General features: G+C 42.6%; 1 protein-coding gene across 2 annotated transcripts in view; it reads right to left on the reverse strand.

Annotated features, from left to right (window-relative positions):
* Positions 1 to 4,274: 4,274 nt before the first annotated feature.
* Positions 4,275 to 19,654, reverse strand: part of LOC139329528 (zinc finger protein 385A-like) — a 28,235-nt gene continuing 12,855 nt past the window's right edge. The window contains exons 2-8 of one of the 2 annotated variants that reach the window (XM_070959905.1): positions 17,636 to 17,781; positions 14,262 to 14,372; positions 8,208 to 8,382; positions 7,354 to 7,674; positions 6,635 to 6,822; positions 6,450 to 6,536; positions 4,275 to 6,310 (exon numbers count right to left, since the gene is read on the reverse strand). In XM_070959905.1, the coding sequence (XP_070816006.1) occupies positions 6,083 to 6,310; positions 6,450 to 6,536; positions 6,635 to 6,822; positions 7,354 to 7,674; positions 8,208 to 8,382; positions 14,262 to 14,372; positions 17,636 to 17,781 (1,256 nt within the window). In that variant the 3' untranslated portion in view covers positions 4,275 to 6,082. The remainder of the gene's footprint in view (positions 6,311 to 6,449; positions 6,537 to 6,634; positions 6,823 to 7,353; positions 7,675 to 8,207; positions 8,383 to 14,261; positions 14,373 to 17,635; positions 17,782 to 19,654) is intronic. The other variant, XM_070959904.1, reaches the window with a different exon arrangement.

Raw genomic sequence — 19,654 nt, forward strand, 5'->3', positions numbered from 1 at the left:
AGCACTGATCTGCTGCTCTGAATGTCTGACTTCCTGCTGGTATTGCGTCTTATTTGCATCCTCTGTGTTGCTTTAGTACCCATAGTATGCAGCAGGGATTTTCCACTTCAGGTCTAAAATCAGGAAGAGAGCATGTTTCTTACAGAACACTTATTTAATGGAATACCAAATAAGGGAAAAATTTCTTCTCGACCTCATTAGCTCAAATGTTTTAATCACTACTGTTTTTCTATGCCTTACATTGATCGATTGTTTTTAGATGTAATCTTGCTTTTGAAAGTTTAAGGAAAATTCTTAATTAACTTCCTCACAAATTATGGGATAAATCAGGATGTCATTAAATGATTAGTTCAGAGGATAAACAGATTTCGGTCATTTGCCTACAGGGTGAATCATTAATAGTTTTCATAGACTTACTATGTTATCAAAACGTCTTTTTTTTTTTTTTTTAATGCTGTGGGATTGCATTCATGTTGTGGGTTGTATTGTAAAAATGTGCAAATAATGGAAATACCTACTATTATAGTCATAAAGTACATTGCCCTGCTTTGCTGTTGCAACTATCCCTTTAACACACTTTTCTGTTGAACTGTACAGTCAAGTGAAGATGGGAAAATATATTTAAGTTATTTCCTTATAAATAAATCTCTACAGAGACATATAATAGTTTTATAATCTAAGCAGGAAGTCGTCGGGGAAACACTCACAGTGCAGCAGTTACACCTTACACCTGAAGAAACAAAATGCTTAGATTTTTTTCTCATTTATCTTAAATGATTTATTTCCACACTGGCTGTGTTTTCTTTAGACAGTGAGTGTAAACATTGATAGCTACATGGTGCTCCAGTGGCAATTAGTTCTTCACTGCACCTGCAATGATGAATTAGTGATGAGCGCACAAGACTGAATGCTTTAAGACACAGTGTAATTATCAGCCTTTTGCTGTTGTTCATACACTTCCTGTTACTGTCACACAGTGGTGTATATACATTATTGCATACAGGCTCAAATGTGGAAGTCTAGACATACAGGGCAGTATGTTGAATGAGAGCAAAAGCAGACAAAGTAAAATTGTCAGTGACTTTTACCTTTAGGGCACAAAAACAGAGCTAAAGTGTTACTAAACTGCAGCTGCGATGTCTGACCTTGCAGGCATGTTTCTGTTGACGATGCTTTGTAGTAATGAACCACTGCAGAAATTAACATTAAAAGCAGGAAAATAGATGTAGGTTGAGTTACACTCATTTGCTGCAAATTAGAGGATGCTTGAGAAAGTCCATGCTCGATGGAAACTTCTTTATCAGTTCTCTTTCAAGCAGTCTCTCCAAAGTCCATCGAATGATTGGAACATAGTTTAGTGAGGACGTGGTAAATGTGGAAGCCTATAAAGTCTATTTACAATGTCTTTAAAATTTTGAATTAAGAAAGGGAAAAGACAAAGGTGTATATTGAGACTGACTGAACATTCCTTGAGAGTTGACTCCTATATTGTAAATCTCACAGTAGAAGCCACATTCTGATTTTTTAGGTCTTATTCTCTACCATTCTTCTTAGAACCTCCAGATATGTTACAGTATGTTTTAGGTTCTCAGGGAGAATAAAAAGAAAGCCATAGCCCGGGCTGTTATTGTGGCCATGCTGCTGTGTAGCTTACACATCTGCACCCGGTCGTACTATGGAGTTAGCCTGCCATTCTCACCACTGAGGGGCAGTAATGTTCCAGAGGATCGTTCAGGCTGTCTGAAATTGCTTGTGATTGTGCACGCTAATGATGTGAACTTTCAATTTTTGCAGCTTGACTTTTGTAGAAGACTAACACAAAGCTCACTTTTTTGAATATGACCTTAATCTTTATTATGTAACATGAAAGTCAATATCATAACATTAATATTTATGAACCTCACTAATGTAAGACTGGCATTGGTTGTGAATACTTCCATCACCTACCTCCATATGACCATGAACTTTGTTTTACTTCGACACGTCCACAAGACATACATCTCTCATCTGAATTTAAAATCTGTGCTATTCTTTCTCGTTTGAACACTCATTCATATAATATGAGTTTAAATTCATGTTCATCACAGTTTTACATTTTCAAAATAATAAAGAAGTAAATAAACCACAGACTAAATACAGAAGAGAGGGAAGTCTAATGAGAGACAGGTGAAATCAATCAGCAATCACAAAGGAGGGAAAGAGGAAGTAAAACAAAACATGATACATAAGGAGATTGAACTTTCAAAATAAAACAGGAAACTGACTACAAGAAAACTCCAACACCATGACATTAGAAGGCTTTTTCAGACTGTATGAAAACATCATTAATATGCTCCATATGTCTCCATAACAAGCCTCACTCAACATTAAACTGTGACGAAACAGGATTTGGTGATACTGTAACCTCGAAATCAAAGGCGAGGGTGCTGTGCCAAAAAGGGAACGATGCACGTTTGCCACCAGCATACGACTGCAGGGGAGCACAGATCTGTGCACTGCTGCATCAGTGCAGCAGGGACAAGCTTTCCTCCCTTAATCATTTGTCCTCGCTGCCTTCCCAGTGTGGCATTCGCTCTTGATCCTCCACCTGACAGCCAGTATGAGTATTCAGAGAAGGGAATCATGACCACAGAGCTAGTCTTGAAATGGTTGGACCATTTAATTAAACATGCCCCCATGCCTCTGGTGATAATCACATACCAACAGTAAATGCACTGCCACCTCCAGGTTGTCGATGTCTGTGAAGCCAACCAGATTAACATCTTGCTGCTTCCTGTACGCGCCACCCACATCTTCCAGCATATTTAATCCACTGAAGGCTATATTCACCAGCCAGGCCACTCGCAAGGGACTGGTGAAAGAAGACATGGTGGTTGGAGAGAAATGTTCTCATTGGTTTTGAAGCATGCCCATGAAAAGGCAATCACTGCAGTCCATATAATGTCAGGATTCAGGAAAGCAGGAATCTACCCACTGTCAAGGGAGGCCATTGAGAGACACTTGTAAGATTTTACGGATCATTTTGATGTGTTCTATAAACCTTATTCAGTATTTGGATTGTAATAACATTTCTTTTTACCTGAGCAAAGATAGTGAAAGTTGTGCGATGTGCACATAGTCTGGCACGTCCACCTGCTGTACCTCCTTCCTCCAGTCCCCAGGACACAGCATCCACATCTGCTGCACCACCTACACTGCCCACCTCCTCTACTGCAGCTCCATCTCCAGATACCTTGGAGACTTGTCATGTGACCCCAGAAAACTCATTTACTTTTGCTACAACACCAGACATCTAAGTTAGAAACTTGCCCCACCTGTAAAAGGGACAGCTGAAATTACTTGGTTGAAAGTGGTCTCATCCTTCCTTCCCTTGCCCAAATCTTTGTCCTGCCCACCGTTGGCACCACAGGATGGGATGGACGACGGGTGCCCCTGCAGGCAAGAGTCGCCACCAATAATCAGTATAACGCCTTCTTGCAAAACCTGGATGCTCAACAGGAAAATAAGACATGAAGAAAGAGAGGAAAGAAGAGAAAGGAAGAAAGGCAGAGAGAAGAAGAAGGGCCAGGACAGAGGAAAAAGACGAGAAAGAGGAAGAGACCTTTGCAGTGAAACATTACACCACTGTGTATCTGAACGTCCGTGGTCAAAGGTCAAGGTCACTGTGACCTTACATCTGCGAATGTGATACCTCAGGGACACCAGGAGGGAAGCCAAACACTCGGTGAACCTACACACTAACAGACACAGAGCAGGAGTCCACCTCAAGCTCATTAGTTTTGCTGATACTGAGCTTCAGGTGATGTTGCACCATTTGACAAAGCTCTCAATGAGTTTTTATGTTGTGTAAAATCCAAACTGATGGACTTCTATGTATTGTGCCGTTTTATGTAGTGTATCTACTCTTCAGTGATTGCTTTTTGTCTGTCTGCCCGAGGACATCAGAAGCAAATTAGCTGTTAGCTGCATTCTTGTTCTTTGATTGTGATGCTTCCTGTTTTTATGTGCATCCTCCTTTTTAAGTTTCCTCTACAAACACTGTATTTTTCATTTTCATGTCTTTTGTGTGCCCTGTGCAAACCTGTAAGACCTCAGCCAGCTTCTGATCATGAATAGTTTGAAAGCCAAAATGTAAATATATTTTAGTATATCAGTCACATATTGTTAAAGTTATGTGCTGTCTGTTGAAACAAAGTGATTAGAAACAGTTTAAACATCACTTACTTTGCGCACACTGTATACTCTCAATATAACGTTACTGAACTACTCATACAACCAATTGCATTTGTGATTTATTGTTATTGTCATATCTCATTACATCTGAAAAAAAAGAAAAAGAAATCACCAATCATCATTGCTTACAACCATGACCTCAGTTTAATGATTTTATATATCATTTTGTTTTAATTTAACAATTAGGAAGCCCCAACATGTACCTTTTCTCATTTTTTAATAATCTACATTTACAGTAATGTTTCAATACACTTTTCCTAAAACACAATTCATACATTTGTAGACTTTTTTTTTATTGCAGTTAACAAGAAAAGTTAGCAGGAGTGCTTAAGTATTGCTACAGTTTCAGTTTCCTAAAGCCTCCCTCTAATATTCCATAAGCCATCATGACAGTGTTGACTGGGCTAGTTCAGAGTCATGAAGGGCTGGAGCACACGAGGCAGAGCAGACAGTTTTATCCCACTACAGGCCTATCATACTATCAAAGACGGTGTATTATTTTTTGCATACAGCTACTCATCTGTGTATGTGGTCCATTTCTCTTCTTTCTGATAACATAATGCTGGTGTCTTTCATCCCACTGTTGTCCACACTCCTTGTATGGGATTGTGGCGAAAATGTGGTCTGTATAATTAAATGTGCACATAATGCAAATACCTGCTACCAAAGTCGTAAATCATCCATTGTCTTCCTGTGCTCACAGTGTTTGAATTATGCCATTAAGACAATGAAACCTTGCTGTTGTGCACAGTGAGGTGCAGATGATGAAATGATAATCGTCATTTTAAATGTTTTTAAGCCATTTACACATAGACTTTTCATCACAGACTTTTACTTATGTGCTTTGTGAGATTTTATGCACATGGTCGTTGTCAGTGGCCATTCGTGGAGAATCTTGGCTTGGGTTTTCTCTGTCGTTCTATTCTTATTTACTCCAATCTTACTGCATTTTACACAGACTGTAAGATAAACACTGATCGCTGCATAGTGTACCAGTAGCAATTACTTCACAACAACTCATCTTTGCCAAACCATAAATATGGTGGATGTACACAGGAGTACAGTTTTAAGACGCTACGTAATGTCTACCCTTTTGCTTTTCCTCTGAGTTCCTGTTTCTGTCCCACAGAGGTAAATATGGACAATACAGGCCAGTTGTGAAAATGTAGACATACAGTGCAGTTTGTCAGTAACTGCAGAAACAGTACATAAATTGTTGGTACCTTTTTCTCTTTATAGGCCACAAAAACAGAACTTTACAGTGGCACAATCCACTATACTGTGACAGCTACAGCATGATACCAGTTAACATCAGAGGCAACTACTCTATGTAACCCAGCGGGCATGTTTTGATAACAGTAATGCTTTGGATATGCAATGAATCCTTGCAGAGGTGAACATTAAAACATAAGAGAGGTAGGGTTCCGAGTCAGATACAGTGGATCATATGTTAGATGAAGATACTTAGTCAGTTGCAGATTGGAGGATGCTCAAAGAAGTCCATGCTTGATAAAAACGTGGTTATAAGTTCCTGTTGAAACTGTCCGCAGAGTCTGCTTGATGATTGGCAGATGGTTGAGTGATGAAAGGAAACTGGGGAGGATGGCAACGTACTGTCTCTTTCAGATGTCTGAGATTTGTCAGTTCTCTCTGGTTCTCCCTGTCAGTGTAACAGCAGTGGTCTGCAACCACAGTATGCACCATGAAGAGTCACGTTTATGTTCACTGTCTTTATTATGATGAAACACCAGCTGGAGCCAGACCAGCTGATTTGGCTCTTGATGGCACATGGTTGCAGGCCTCCACTTCACAGTGTGCTTCTTCCTGATTCGTCCTCATTCGCTTGCCATCAGTAAGGGGTGAAGAGGATCGGACCGTGCGCGGTGCGGATGGGACCAGGGGCGGGCCTCAGCAGGCTGAGGGGTGTTCCCTGTAGGAGGTGGTGGTGGGGATGAGGGTGGGAAGTCGGGCCAGGAGGACGTAGTGCCAACTGATTGGAGGAGGCTGCTGCTGCCATTGCTGCAGCAACAGCCAGAGGACTTGGTAAAAGTCCAGCCCCCAGAGTTTTTGGAAGTTCCTTTGGTAAAGTCAAGGGAAAATAGTAAATGTAACACACTTTTAAGCATGCAAGAGTTTTCCTGAAACCTAAATGACAATGTTTTTACGATGTAGAATTGAGAAATATGGAATATGACTGTGAGAAAAATGAACTGTACCATAAAGTCTGTGCGCTTCTTGTGCCGGCTGAGAAGAGGATTAGGTTTCCCCGCCACTCCATCCCGATGTCTCCGGCTAGATATATGCTGAAACATAAATGAGATTGGACAGATATCGGATATCAAGAATGCTTCATGACTGCTACTTCACCCATGGTCTTTGGATCTTTGTGTGGTCTTCTCACCTGTTTAAGTTGCAGTTCTGAGTTGACTCTGACGTTGCAGATCTCACAGTGGAAGGTGCGTTCCTGAGTGTTGGGGTCAGAGGACAACTCCCCTCCATGCTCGGGGCTGGGTTTAGGACCCAGGCGTGGGTATGCTTTAATGGGTCCCAGTCCACTCCGAGCCTCCAGAATGGTTTTGTGTTTGGTACCTGGAAACAGAAGGGAAAAGAAAATGAGGTGTCATTTACATTGGTAATTGAAGCCATATCACGGTGTGATACATATAAAAAAAAAAGGAAGTTTGAACATGTGCAAGCTCCGTCAGGGTCATGTGATAGGATAGAAATCAGAAACCAGAACAGCCTCTAAATGAATTGTGGTGAGATTGCTCAACTGTGGTTGTTCAAAAGTGCAGAGAACAAATCCTCCTGTAAACTGAGTGCAACAACATTAGCGTAGGTGGTAGGATTTGAGGTGTATAGTACCTACTCCCAGTCAAACCATACAGTTTTTAACCTTACCACTGAGTGGCACTAATCCACCTGCTTAGTTTCTCAAACTTAAAATGCAGAATAAGCACAGAATTTCCATTCCTCAGGGAGTCTGAAGTTGCGTCTTAGTGTGCATATTGCATAATTCTGTTGTAGTTGTATTTGTTTCTCTCAGGATTTTGCATGCTCTGTGGCAGAGACGTACGTACTATGAATATGTGCACTCTGACAAAGCTATGTTGGAGTTACCTTTGTTATGTGCCTCCAGTTGCGAGAGGGAATTAACAGCTACTTTGCACAGGGAACAGTAGAGAAGCTTCTTGGCTTTCTCTTCCTCTGACTCTCCTGAAGAAGGACTGGGAGCTGGGGACGGGGTATCAGGAAGACCGGCTGCTGCTGGATCCGCAGGGGGGGTACTGAGAGCCGCAGAGGAGGAGGGAGAGGATGGCAAGGGCGTGTTGACAGAAGGCAAGAGGGGACACTCTGCATCTGCTGAGCTCAGTGTGGGTGTTGGAAGGTGGCTAGGGGTCAAAGGTGACTTGTTAGAGTTGGGACAGGATTGGGTGTCATCTGTGAACGGCACAAAGTTTTCAGGTTAGTCAGTAATTTGTGGAAAGTCCGTCATACAACTAACCCTTCAACCCTGATCATTATATAAAAATGTGAAAATCACGATGTTCCTTCTCTAGCATTAGTGCTGTGCTTGAAACTCTGCCTCTTTGAGGTCGAACACAACAGCTGTGTTGGTCCATCTGGACCTGCCAGCAGGTCTTGCCACCCCTGTGGTGACACTTTAGCTACTCAAGGCTAAGTGACTGACAACTGTACTTTTTACATCCTCACTGTGTTTTTTTTTCTATTGTTATAGTTCAACTTAATATTGAACAGAGTGATGAAATCTTGAATCTTTGGATCTGTGAAATCAGAAAGTTTTTCAGAAGTTGTCAGAATGAATGTTTAATTATTTTCTGTTCTAAAAAAACAAAAACAAATTAACAGTCTTCTCTGGTTAGTTTCTATTGCTTCACACAACAGTTGTGTTGTGCATCTGTGCCATTCTGTAGAGATTTCTCTGTATGTAATATGTCACAGGTGATGCTCACCCTGCTTATTAGGATCAGGCTCGGGGCTGGATGGCGAGGGGCCTTGTGGGGTGGGCGAAGCAGTAGAGGGAGGGTGCTGCTTGTCAGCGTCTTGGAGACGAGCTGTCTTGGATGTCTCGATCCCCTTCACCCTCCGAGCATGGCGGTTCCCCTTATAGTGGGCCTCAGCCTGGCTCTGGCAGAAGAACAAGACATAGAAGAGGTTAACATGAAATCATGGATTTTAACCGACAAGACAGGACTCTTATTTCCATTCTTAGCACAACATTTCATTTTGTTCACGATGTTGGTTTTCTTCTCTCTTGTTGACACTCATATGAACTTCAGTTAGAGAGCCAGTAGGGTCACAGAACTGAGCCGACACCACATGTGGAGTGGATTTATCTGAGCAGCACACATTGATTTTTAAGACCAAATCTTGGAGCCATTTGAAGTCATTCAGTACCTGAATGACTGAGGAATGTTCTAACCAAATCCTCTCTGTGGGCTTCCCTTTCTTAAACAAACTAGCAAAAAACTAATTAGCAAACTAACATGCTTTTTGACCACAAGGATAATCCAATAATTACTCAAAAATCCTGAAAAATATTCTGCACCGTGCATTTTTGGTCCATTCCAGTATGTAAATGACTATTGAGCTGATAGTTTGCGGGTCTGATGTGCTGATGAGGCTATCATGGAAAATTAGCCCCGAGAACATTCTTGTCTTCCTTCGCAACTGCTGTAATCACTGAACTGGCCTGCTGAGCTGATGATGATTATTGAGTGGAGGGATTATCTGAAATGGGCTGCAGGACTGTGGGCTACCAGTGACAGTTGACAGTCAGGTACTGAGATAAAAAAAAAATGGAGCAAATCAAGAAGAGTTTAAGTCCCCGAGTATGTGTTTGACTGCTTGTCCTTGTGTGATTGCGCTTAAGAGGATCAGTGTAAACTCAGGAAATGGGAAGTATGAAGAGGAGTGGACACATCAGTAAGTCCTCCATAAGGAGGTAGAGTTTGGGTTTCAGTTCGCTGTAGTTCAGGTTAAGGTAATTGGAGACGAGTTATGTGTTCAAGTTATAATCCTTAAGATTTTCATGAAATCAAACTCCATTTTTCAAGAGCCTAGCGTTGACTATTCTTCATCAAGCATGCTTCCACAAAAACGCTTTCTACACTTTTCTATTCACAAGGCAAGTTTGTACAGTATAGTTAGGATTACGCAGCTAAAGCACAGGGTTATGGTTTGACAAAGATTGTGGTGATGGTTAATAAAAAGGTAAGGGCCATGTGCCAGGTCTGTTCTTCCGCATCAAAGTCTTTCACGCTACACACTATGCTGCGCACCACTCGAACCTACGTGCCTTTTCTTGCACATTACAACACAAAGGACTCACTGCCTCCTTGCACTGGCACTTCCTCCAACACTGCCGTTCGACGTGAATCATGAGGTGCAGAAATGTACAGTAGGGAAATAAGCAAAGAGATACTGGGCTGGGAAATCAGCGTTCCCCTCCAAGTCCAGATATACATGTGCACGTCAGCTTCAAATGAAATCAAAGAAAAGAGCGAGGTGTTAGGGCACAGATATAGTTCCTGTAAGCTCCTCACTAATACAGTAATACAAGATTGTGTGTGTGACTGCATGTGTGTGTGTATGCACATGCAGAGACCTGCTGGGATTAGATAGGTTGCATTATGTCAACAAGGCTGAGGGACCCACATAAGGCGCATGACAGGTACATGTCGGGGGCTCTGCGGGGTGGGATCCTTCACTGAGGCAAGTACACCACTGGGACGTGTTCGGGATGCCTCTGTAAGCCTGAGGTATTAACTGCCAATGATAGTTACCCATATAGCCCTCATCCTGATTGGTGATGACAGAAAGGCAGATATAGCTCTGCCTTGGTAACCCAACTCCTGAGGCTGCTGCTACCAAAAGCCCTGCAATTAGACAAGGAGATGAAGCGCTACAAGTCCATGACCAAATGACAGCAGAGCTCCAAAGGCAAAAACACTCAATGCTCCTGCTTCTATTTGCAGTCCACACTTTCTGCTGCTGTCCTTGTTATTTTCATCTCCCTTTCGGCAGCTCCCAATAGTTTTCTTTGTGCTTGAGCTTTGATACTTCCTCTCACCCTGTGACCTTCAGTGTCGGATCTTAAGAAATCAATGAAGGTGAGCCATCAATTCAAGCATGAAAGCTTGACAGCCTCAGAGGTGGGGGTGGGATGCAGCAGAGACAATATGATGTAAAAGAGATGAAGGCATCTGATCATTGGAGTAAGAGGAAAAGTGAATGATGATAAAATATAGATGATGTTTGGCATAGTGGGTGAAACGGACGCAGCGAAGCTACGAAAGTGCCTATGGAAAGGGGGATTAAGATGAATGAAGAGGCAGAGATGGGATTTAAGAGGGAGAAAATGAGAGCAAGTGAATGTCCCTGAAATCCTTTTTCTCTCTAAGCAGGATGTGCTTTGATGTTCTATCTATAAAGCGACAAAGGCACAGAAAGCAGAGAGAGCGTGTCTAGCAGCCAAATCTACTGTATGGGATACTGGCAGCAGTGTCAGGAAGAGGGGGTGGGAAGAAGCTGGAGAGGTGGAGACAAGGAGAGGGAGACAGATGATACAGTAAACCCCACAGAGGCAGAAGCAGAAATATGGAAACTGACGAGGAAAGTGGTGAGCAAACTAAGTTGCCGAACAGACAGGAGATACGAATGAAAGAAGGTTTGATGTGGGCCTGAGAAGAATGAGAAGAGAAAGACAGAGGGAGAGAGGTGCCCAGTGTGGTGCTGCAGTGGTGACGATGGCTAATGCAGCATGGTGTGACGTCAGCCTTGCAGCAGAGCTGAGCTAAACACTGCCAGGCTAATCTGTCCTCTGTGGCCTGAAATGAATTGCAATGTTAGAATTACAACACGTGTGGTTACAGTGTAATAGCTGTGAGAATGTGTATATATACATATATATATATAATATGTGTGTGTGTGTGTGTGTGTGTGTGTGTGTGTGTGTGTGTATGTGTGTCTGTGTGTGTGTGTGTGTATAATGCATTTATATGCAGTCCATTACTGAGAAACACCTGCTTCTGAATGGCCACTATCAATCAATCTGCCTCTTTCACTAAGTACTCGAGCACTCCCACTTAACACCGGCCTCCTTCAGACATAAACATGAAAGAAAATGTTGGTATTATTCGTGTATTTGGTGGCGTGTGACCTGAAGAAGACTTGATGAACAGTAATGTGTTTGAACTGCAGCACAGCTCAGACAGCGTGAGTGAGTCAAGCGCTGTACTGTAAACAGAGTATTCCTTCATTATTAAAGAATGTCCACCGTGCTTTAAGCTCTCAGTCTCTCGGGTTACTGTGGAAAATGCTGTAGAGTCGCAGCAGAGCAGATGCACACAGCGGCTCTCAAGTTAAACAGAAGGTAGGACAAACAGGTGGCTCGATATTAGAGTTTTCACTGCATAACGCATGCGTGACACCAGTCACACACACTCATGCACACACACATTTTCATACATGCAAATAGTACACATACAAACGTGTAATATGAACATGCTGTAGTAAGTAAATAAAAGCAACCCCCACTCATGGTCTGTACCCCACGCTCATGTAGACCATGTGAGAACATGCAGGTCTGAGCAGGGGAGATATAATTAAGCAGCCCCTCACAGAGCAAACAGCAGTAAGTTTCAGATGACTCCCTCCCTGCCTGTGTCCTTTACACTCTACTGCATTTAGAGCGCAAGTAGTTAGCGCTTCATCGCTGGAATGCATTTATATTTTTAGCTCGGCTTGTATGTCAGGCTTTTGTTTGATTTCTACTCATGTTTAGGTTAGAGGTTACAATGTACCATGGGTCATAAATGCCAGATTTTTCCATCTCTAAAACGCCCTCTCAATATTGAGGAATACATGTCACTCATATCAAAATGTTTAGCTAATTCAACTCAGGAAATTTGTCTTTTTTCACTTCTAAAATTGGCTTTAGAAATTATAATGAGCTGTTTTCCTGTGGGGTAATTTGAGAGTTCAGGTGTATTTGTCTGTAGATAAACGTACAGAGGCAGCAAACTCCGCAGCATGGGTGACCGGGCATTTTCCTCTGCAGCACCGAGGCTGCGGAACACCCTCCCTGACCATCTGAGGGCCCCACAGTCTACTGATGTTTTTAAGCAAAATCTTAAAACATATCTTTTTAAGAAAGTGTTTTACAAAAGGCGTTACAAATAAAATTTATTATTATTACTTTGATCAGAAATGTGGTTGACCTTGCTGTGGCCCCACCAGGAAAGGTGCTTTTTAATTTCTTATTTCTCCATGCAAAGAAAGACTGTCTCAAACCACCAAAATATTTCCACTGCAGACATGCACTTACAAACACATACACTCTGTAAAAGGCCCAGTTCCAGACACTTAACACATCAATCATGTCATCCAGTAGCTGGGTTCGGATGCCCACATTATGAGTTATTTGCTTTTCAACTTCAGTTAACACTACTGCCTCTTTAATGGGGACACTCAAATCATTCCTCTAGAGTTTCATCACTTCTGGCCTCTTTTATTTCAGTCCCTCTGCCTCATGTTGGCAGCAATGTCTCTGTCAAGAGTGAAATGCAGAAAATGTGCTCCATCAGCTTTAAGGTAGTTTTCAGGACAAGCTCGTGTTAGCTGACACGTGTCACACTCCTCCATTAAAACCTCATCACAGTGGACTTAACACCTGAAATATGTTTTCCGAGCGTGACACAGCGTTCAGCCAAACAAAATCTCTGTACTCATGAACTAAAAAGAAACTTCCTGAATCTTGCTTGCAGACTTTCTGCTTGTTTTTCTCACACAACAGCACCAGGGTGCAGAAGGACATCAAAAATTATGTTGGCTGGTTAAGAGTAGATTAAGCAGGCAGGGTTTTTCTATGTCGTCCTCCCCCCACTCTTCTTTGTGGACAGGCTAAAATTGGAGTTGAGAATCTGTGAATTGAGTTCTCATCTGCTGCAGCTGTACGGTCAATCACCAGCTAACTTTTTAGGTCATGATTTAATGTGTGTAGAGTGCAGGTGCAGGGCTCTTGGACAGTTTGACTGTTCTCTAAGGTCCGCCCTCTTAGCTACTGCTGCTACACCTATCAATGATGGCAGGCTTGCCACTCAAAAATTCTTAGTCATTTTTGATATGATGAGTCTTTGATTCCAGGCAAGTGATCTTCTCATCTACAGCCAGCAACTGTTGATTTTGCCGGCTGAAATGACAACTGTCTCTGGCCAAGTCCCCAGGAATGGTGCTGGGCTGTGAAGCCATTTTGGCGTAGGGGCCGCACGGGCTATTGCAACATCTGCGTTCATCATGTTACACACACTGGCCCAAAAAAACATTTTTCTCAATACACGATCATTGAAAAAAGAGTGACTGTAAAATGACCCCCAAAATGATTTTTATATTACCAGAATTTGGTCCACTCAGTCCAGTAACATTGGGAAAGTCTATAGGAGCCATATGATGAAATTATTTATTGTGTGTGTGGCAAGTCAGCTGGAAGTCCTCGACGTGCATGCTTTCATGGGCCGGGCTGGAGAAGGACTCTAGCGATGAGCCCTAAGAGAGGGCCCAAGGAAGCCTCTGCAGGGGCATATGCACCCAGTATGAATGTCTTTGGACAAAGTATCCCGCTATCCTTAATACATCCATGCCTCTGGCAGCTTAATCAGCATAGCTAGTTAGCTAATGAAGCTAATGTTAGTTCCATTAGTTGGTTGAAAACATTCCTCCTGCTGGATTTTTTTATGTATCCTGTTGACTCCATTTAAAACAAGAATCTTGTAAAGTAAATAGGCAACTGGTGTCTACATGCATGATATAATGCTTAAACAGAGTTCCAGGCATTGCAACTACTCATACTACTGCCCCATGCCCATTGCTTTGACATTCTTAGAAATCCAAAGTTTGACAGGCCTGCTGCGCCTAGTTACAGCTGCTAAGCTATGATTGGACAATCACTTTGGGGGAGGGGCTTAGTGGTCAATTAGAAGGATATTGTCCTATCCCAGGTTTAGTACCTCTGAGTTGAAACGGATTTGACAGACATTGCACGAGATGATTGGCCGCTTTGTCTTCACCATAGGTGGCCCGAAGGTATGCGTCATCACAGCCTTCTGGACAGGGTCCATCTGAGGAGAGACAACCCAGAGGTCACATCAGAGTTTTAGCAACACAGGAGGAGCTCAGAGGCAGTGTTTCTGTGTGTCTCCTACCTGCAGTCCAGTGAATGTGGACGAGAGAGAAAGGTGTTAAAGAAAAAGCGCAGGTGAATGACAGAGGGAGCGGCTGAAGGGGGAGAAAGCTGGGAGATAAAGAAGACTGGAGAGAAGTGAATTGAAGACGGAGCAGTGATTGATGCGGACAGGAGGGTGTGTGTTTTCTCAGCAGCAGCTGGTGCTGCTGTCTGTGCCTGAGTTCTTGGGTGCCGTTCAAACTCTTTAATTCATGCTGGGGTTAGACGAGCCTAATTACAGACTCCCTATCTCCAAAAATGTGTACTTTGTTTGTGTGCTACAAAACCTCTGCTTCTTAAAACATCACAAGCAGAATATTACACAAAACAACAGAGATGCTCCTGTGAGGTACTTTGATAAGAGATCAAGTGTATTTTAGATAGGATTCAGCCTTCTGATTGCTTTGCTTGTTGAGAGGAAAGCAATTGAATTCAGCTGCAGGGAAATTGAATTTTGTATTTTAAGTAATCAGTACACTAACAGTAACAAAACAAAGCAAAGCCAATATATTCAATATAATCTATTGAAACTACAAAACGGATAAATTAAACTAAATTAAAATAAGTATGCGTTTACATAAAAATATACAGATTGAGGATTTGACATAATCAACATTTATGATTGACTTGAATTTGAATAAATATAGCATACATATTACAGTGGGTAGACATTTATTTAACAGAGGTCTGATTTTTATTGTCATTAGAAATATTCATCTCAGCGTTATCCTATTAGCTGAATGACAGAATATGATTAAAGCAATTAATTAAAACAACTAAGAAGTGTATATCAGAAAACAAGCAATAATTCAAATATTGAATGAGATTATCAAAGTAAACAGTGAAACAATAGACTACATATACGTTCATATAAAACAATGGGATAAAAGCCATATTGAATTTCTTAAATTAAAAGACAAATTGAAAACACTGGGCTAAAAATACCGGCCGAGCTCGCCATACTCAGATCAAACACAGATATACGCCATGTAATTCTCTTATGAAATGTTTACCACCTCATTTTTAGAACCTCGAATGGACTCGTGTGAGCTCTCTGACCCGACGGCAGGGTTCATCAACCACAGCGCTGGGTGTTTCCCTCATTAAGCAGCCAAAAGTACACTGCGGTTTTACTCAGCCTCTCATCTCCTACTGACACTGTGAACGTATGCTGCCAAATGAGAGACTGTTTACACTCTCAAGCTCCAGGCACCAGGGGAAATGGTATAATTGGTCTGAAAACTTAAACTCTGTTTGAGTGCATTGTTGGGAATATTTATAGACTTTAGCCTGCTTTTTTTTTTTTTTTTTGCTCCTGTTGTCTCAGCTCACCTCTGTCTTGTTTTGTGTTTTTCATGAGGGGACCTGTAACACCTCCAAATATGCTTGTCTCTGTGCCAGCCCTCCCTCACGTCTCGTCTCTCTCTCTGTCTGTCTCTCTGGTGGCTGTTGATCACCGTGTTCATCACTGTGTGTCTTGTGCTGCCATTCTTTTACCACCTGCTCTCGTCAGGATCTGTCTCCATACATCTGCCCCAACCTCATTAACATATTCATCCACTTTCTGTCTCCTCTTTTGCTCTCTCCTCTCTCAAACAGTGGAGCTTTTGTTGCACCAGACATTTTGCAGTGTGTGCCATATGATTGTCTGAGATCGGTGGTGCAATATCATCCCACGTTTTAAAGTTAGATTCCCGACGGATCCTGGGGTTCTGTTTGAAACAGGACATTATTGACCACTGGGAGCACTGGGGGCTACTCTCTCAGAGATCCAACAGAGGAAGAGCAACTCATTTATCTGTTTACAGCGCACTTACACTGTAGGCTGAGAGGATTCATCGCTTTAGTTGTTTGATAAAGAAGACTAACGACGACAGTTGGCCTGGTTCCAGACCTCTAAATCTGGTCTTGTGCTCTTTGACGGCTGTTCACAATGAGTGCAATGTGAAGGGTGGATAGTGAAAATGAAAACTACTTCATGGAGAGGCAGTCAGAGAATGCATGTATTGAATGGGTATTGCTGAAAAAATTACCATAAATAATATCTAAATGGGCTTTGATATCATAAAAATTTTAAGAATTCTAGCTTTCAAGTAATATTTCTGTCTCAAACGGAGGAACTGACACACAGAATAATAACACGTACGTTAAACTTTAGCCTTACAGAAAAATGATTTTCCTCTGGAGCGTTACAAATCAACAGAGTGGCAGAGGCTCCCTTCCCTCCCTCTGCACACAGCGTGCCTCACTGTGCTGCTTATGTCTCAATACAGGAAGGTGAGACCCACCGTGTCCTCCTGAGAATCTTAAGTGTCTGGAAATTACCTGTAATCCTGGTGAGTCAGACCTGATATGAGCTCTCTAGATAAATCACAGAACTTCATGCTTCACAAAAAGTTTCCACCCAAACTGGAGCATAACTGTATTTGAGTCAAATAAGCACAGTAATCAAGTGTGTTTGTCAGTTCGTCCTTCTCTTTGTGTCCTTTCAGTCTCTTCAGCCTCTAAACACGAGCAGGCTGATCAGGCTTTGAATAAAGACTCACACTGAGCTGCAGCCTTCTATCACTGGACGACAGACTTGCTTAAAGTTTAGTGTGCGGACAGCGAGTGATTAGGATTGAGGTGCTCTGGCGTTAGCGGCCACACTGAATGTCCTCGGCGAAGCAGGATGAATCATTAACCTGTGGAAGGGTCATTTTGCCTGAGCGCATGAAGATGAGCTAGATGAGTGTGTGTGTGTGTGTATGTGTGTGCGTGCGACCGTGTTTGTCGCCACACTGACCTTCACATGAAACCCAATCTGGAAATGAGAGGGAGCGACAGAAAATGCTGACTGTAGAGAATACGGCCTGTGCCTCTTATACAATTGATTAGCTGTAACTCATTTTATTGCAGTAAAACACTTGCCGGGCATTTTCTCAATTATGCTGAAATTCGTTCTGCTAAATAAAAAGTAAACAGCTGTCACCTTATCATTCTGGATTATCCAGTATAAATCCTCAGCACTTGTCACTTGTCATCACTCAGGAGGCAACGCTCCAAAACCACAACTGAATACCAGCTCTGCCTTCTGTTGAGTGAAGCAAGATGATAACAAATCCCAGACACAGTGTGTGCACACGTGTGCATTCATGCTTGCGTGCAGGTATGCCTCACCGTGTTGAAGTTGTGGAAGAGGCCGATGCTGGCCGGGTGAGGCGACTCCAGGGGGAACTGGAGGAAGGGCTTCATGTCCAGCGGGGCTGGGATGACAGGCGGGCTCCTGAGGAAGGCAGGGACCGGCCCTGGTCGGTTTACGCTTCCTGTGATGGATGCACAAACAGGGAAATCAAAAATGGAAAAAAGCACAAAGCCCTATAAATAATATGATAGTTAGACATTTGGAAATCCGCTTTCTCTCTGAGAGTACAGTGGTATGAAAGCGTTTGTGCACCCCTGATCAAAATTTCTGTTAAATTTGAAACATAGTTTTTTTTGTACAATTTTTAGGGTGAAAAAAGGAAAGAAGCACCATGCAAAAGAAATTTGAGCCCTCCAGTAACCTTTACCAAGGATTCAACCTAAATGACCTCGTTAGCACTGTGGCTTCTTCACAATCATCGTTAGCACGGGCAGGTGATGAACATTTTTAAAGCTTTATAAACGCTCTGGCTCCTCAAACCTTGTCCCGTCAATCAGCAGTCATTGGGCTTTTCTAAGCAGCCGCCTCGCACTCTGAAAATTAAAATAATTGACTCCCACAAAGCAGGAGAAGGCTATAAGAACACACAAAGTGTTTTCAGGTAGCTCAGTTCAGCTCTCAGTTTGTAATGTAATTAAGAAATGGCAGTTAACAGGAACGTGGAGGTCAAGCTGAGGTCTGGAAGACCAGGAAAGCTTTCAGAGAGAACTGCTTGTAGGATTGCTAGAAAAGCAAATCAAAATCTGTGGATAGACCTGAAAAGAGCAGCGTATTCAAGACGAATGAAGAATCTCACAGAACAAGACAAGAGCTGAAAGACTCTTACTAAGTGCTGACCATACAGGGTACCCAAACTTTTGCTTTGGGTCCTTTTCCTTCCTCATGTTGTCCTCATTTACAGTAACAGAAATTTGGGCCAATTCTGCCCAAACTTTTGCTTTATGAAAATGGATTAACAGACGAGAAACAACCTGTTCATTTCGGAGCTTTGGAGATGCTGGTAGGGGAATTTTGTTACCTTTGGAAAGAGCCAGGCTAGCTGTTTCCCCCTGCTTCCAGTGTTTGTGCTAAGCTAACCAGCTGCTGGCTACAGCCTCAAAATTACCTTACAGACTTAAAAGTGGTATTGATCTTCTCATCTAACTCTCGGGAAGAAAGCAAATGAGAGTATTTCCTAAAATGTCAATCTGCGTTTTTAAAGCTAAACATATCAGACGAAGCTCCTGCTGTCAAACATGTCCCTTCACTCTTTAAAATGATCTGAACTCTCATCTTCTGCGTCATTTGCCCGTACTGGGCTCCACTGCCCACGCACACCTCTCCTCTCTCCGCATCTCTTGCTCACTTTTCTCCCAGTAGTAGCTCAGCGGCGGTGAATGCCTGCACTTGAAGAGTCTTCTGTGATGGGCAGGAGGGCTAAGCTCCTTAAGCCTCGCAGCTGGGGTGCTGCAGATATCCGCCTTTCCTCCATTTCTCCCTCTGTCTCGCTCTCACTGAGCACAGTTTTCTATCCCCATTTCATGGTCCCTTATTCTGTCTGCCTGCCTCTGTTTCCCCAGTCTGTGCTTCTCCTCTCTCCAGCACCAGTCCTTCTAGCTGTTTTGTTACTCTTCATCCTCTTTCTGGTTTGCTCTCTCCTTTCCACTTCCCGTACTTATTCTTCTCTTTAGCTTAAAACCAGCAGGGTGCTTCAGGCCCAGTCGGGCTGTGCAGAGAGAATTTGTATAATCTTTTCTCCTGAGATTATATGCAATCATCATCCTTTTATTGCCACCGCTTTGTGATGACTACTCAACAATTTTGTTACATTTGAAAAGAAAAACTGGTCACTTGTCAGAACGAGGAGAAGAAAAGGCTATTTTGGTAACAGCAGAGGAGGCTCCTTTCACTGACAGCAGGGGAGACGTAAAGAATGTGCTGTCAGGATCAAAAATAGATGGAGGGGAAAGTCTCTCCTTCTGGCATTCCTCCTCGGTCCTTGGGAGGCTGTGGCA

Source organism: Chaetodon trifascialis, chromosome 3 (assembly GCF_039877785.1).
Source record: "Chaetodon trifascialis isolate fChaTrf1 chromosome 3, fChaTrf1.hap1, whole genome shotgun sequence".
Classification (NCBI taxonomy): domain Eukaryota; kingdom Metazoa; phylum Chordata; class Actinopteri; order Chaetodontiformes; family Chaetodontidae; genus Chaetodon; species Chaetodon trifascialis.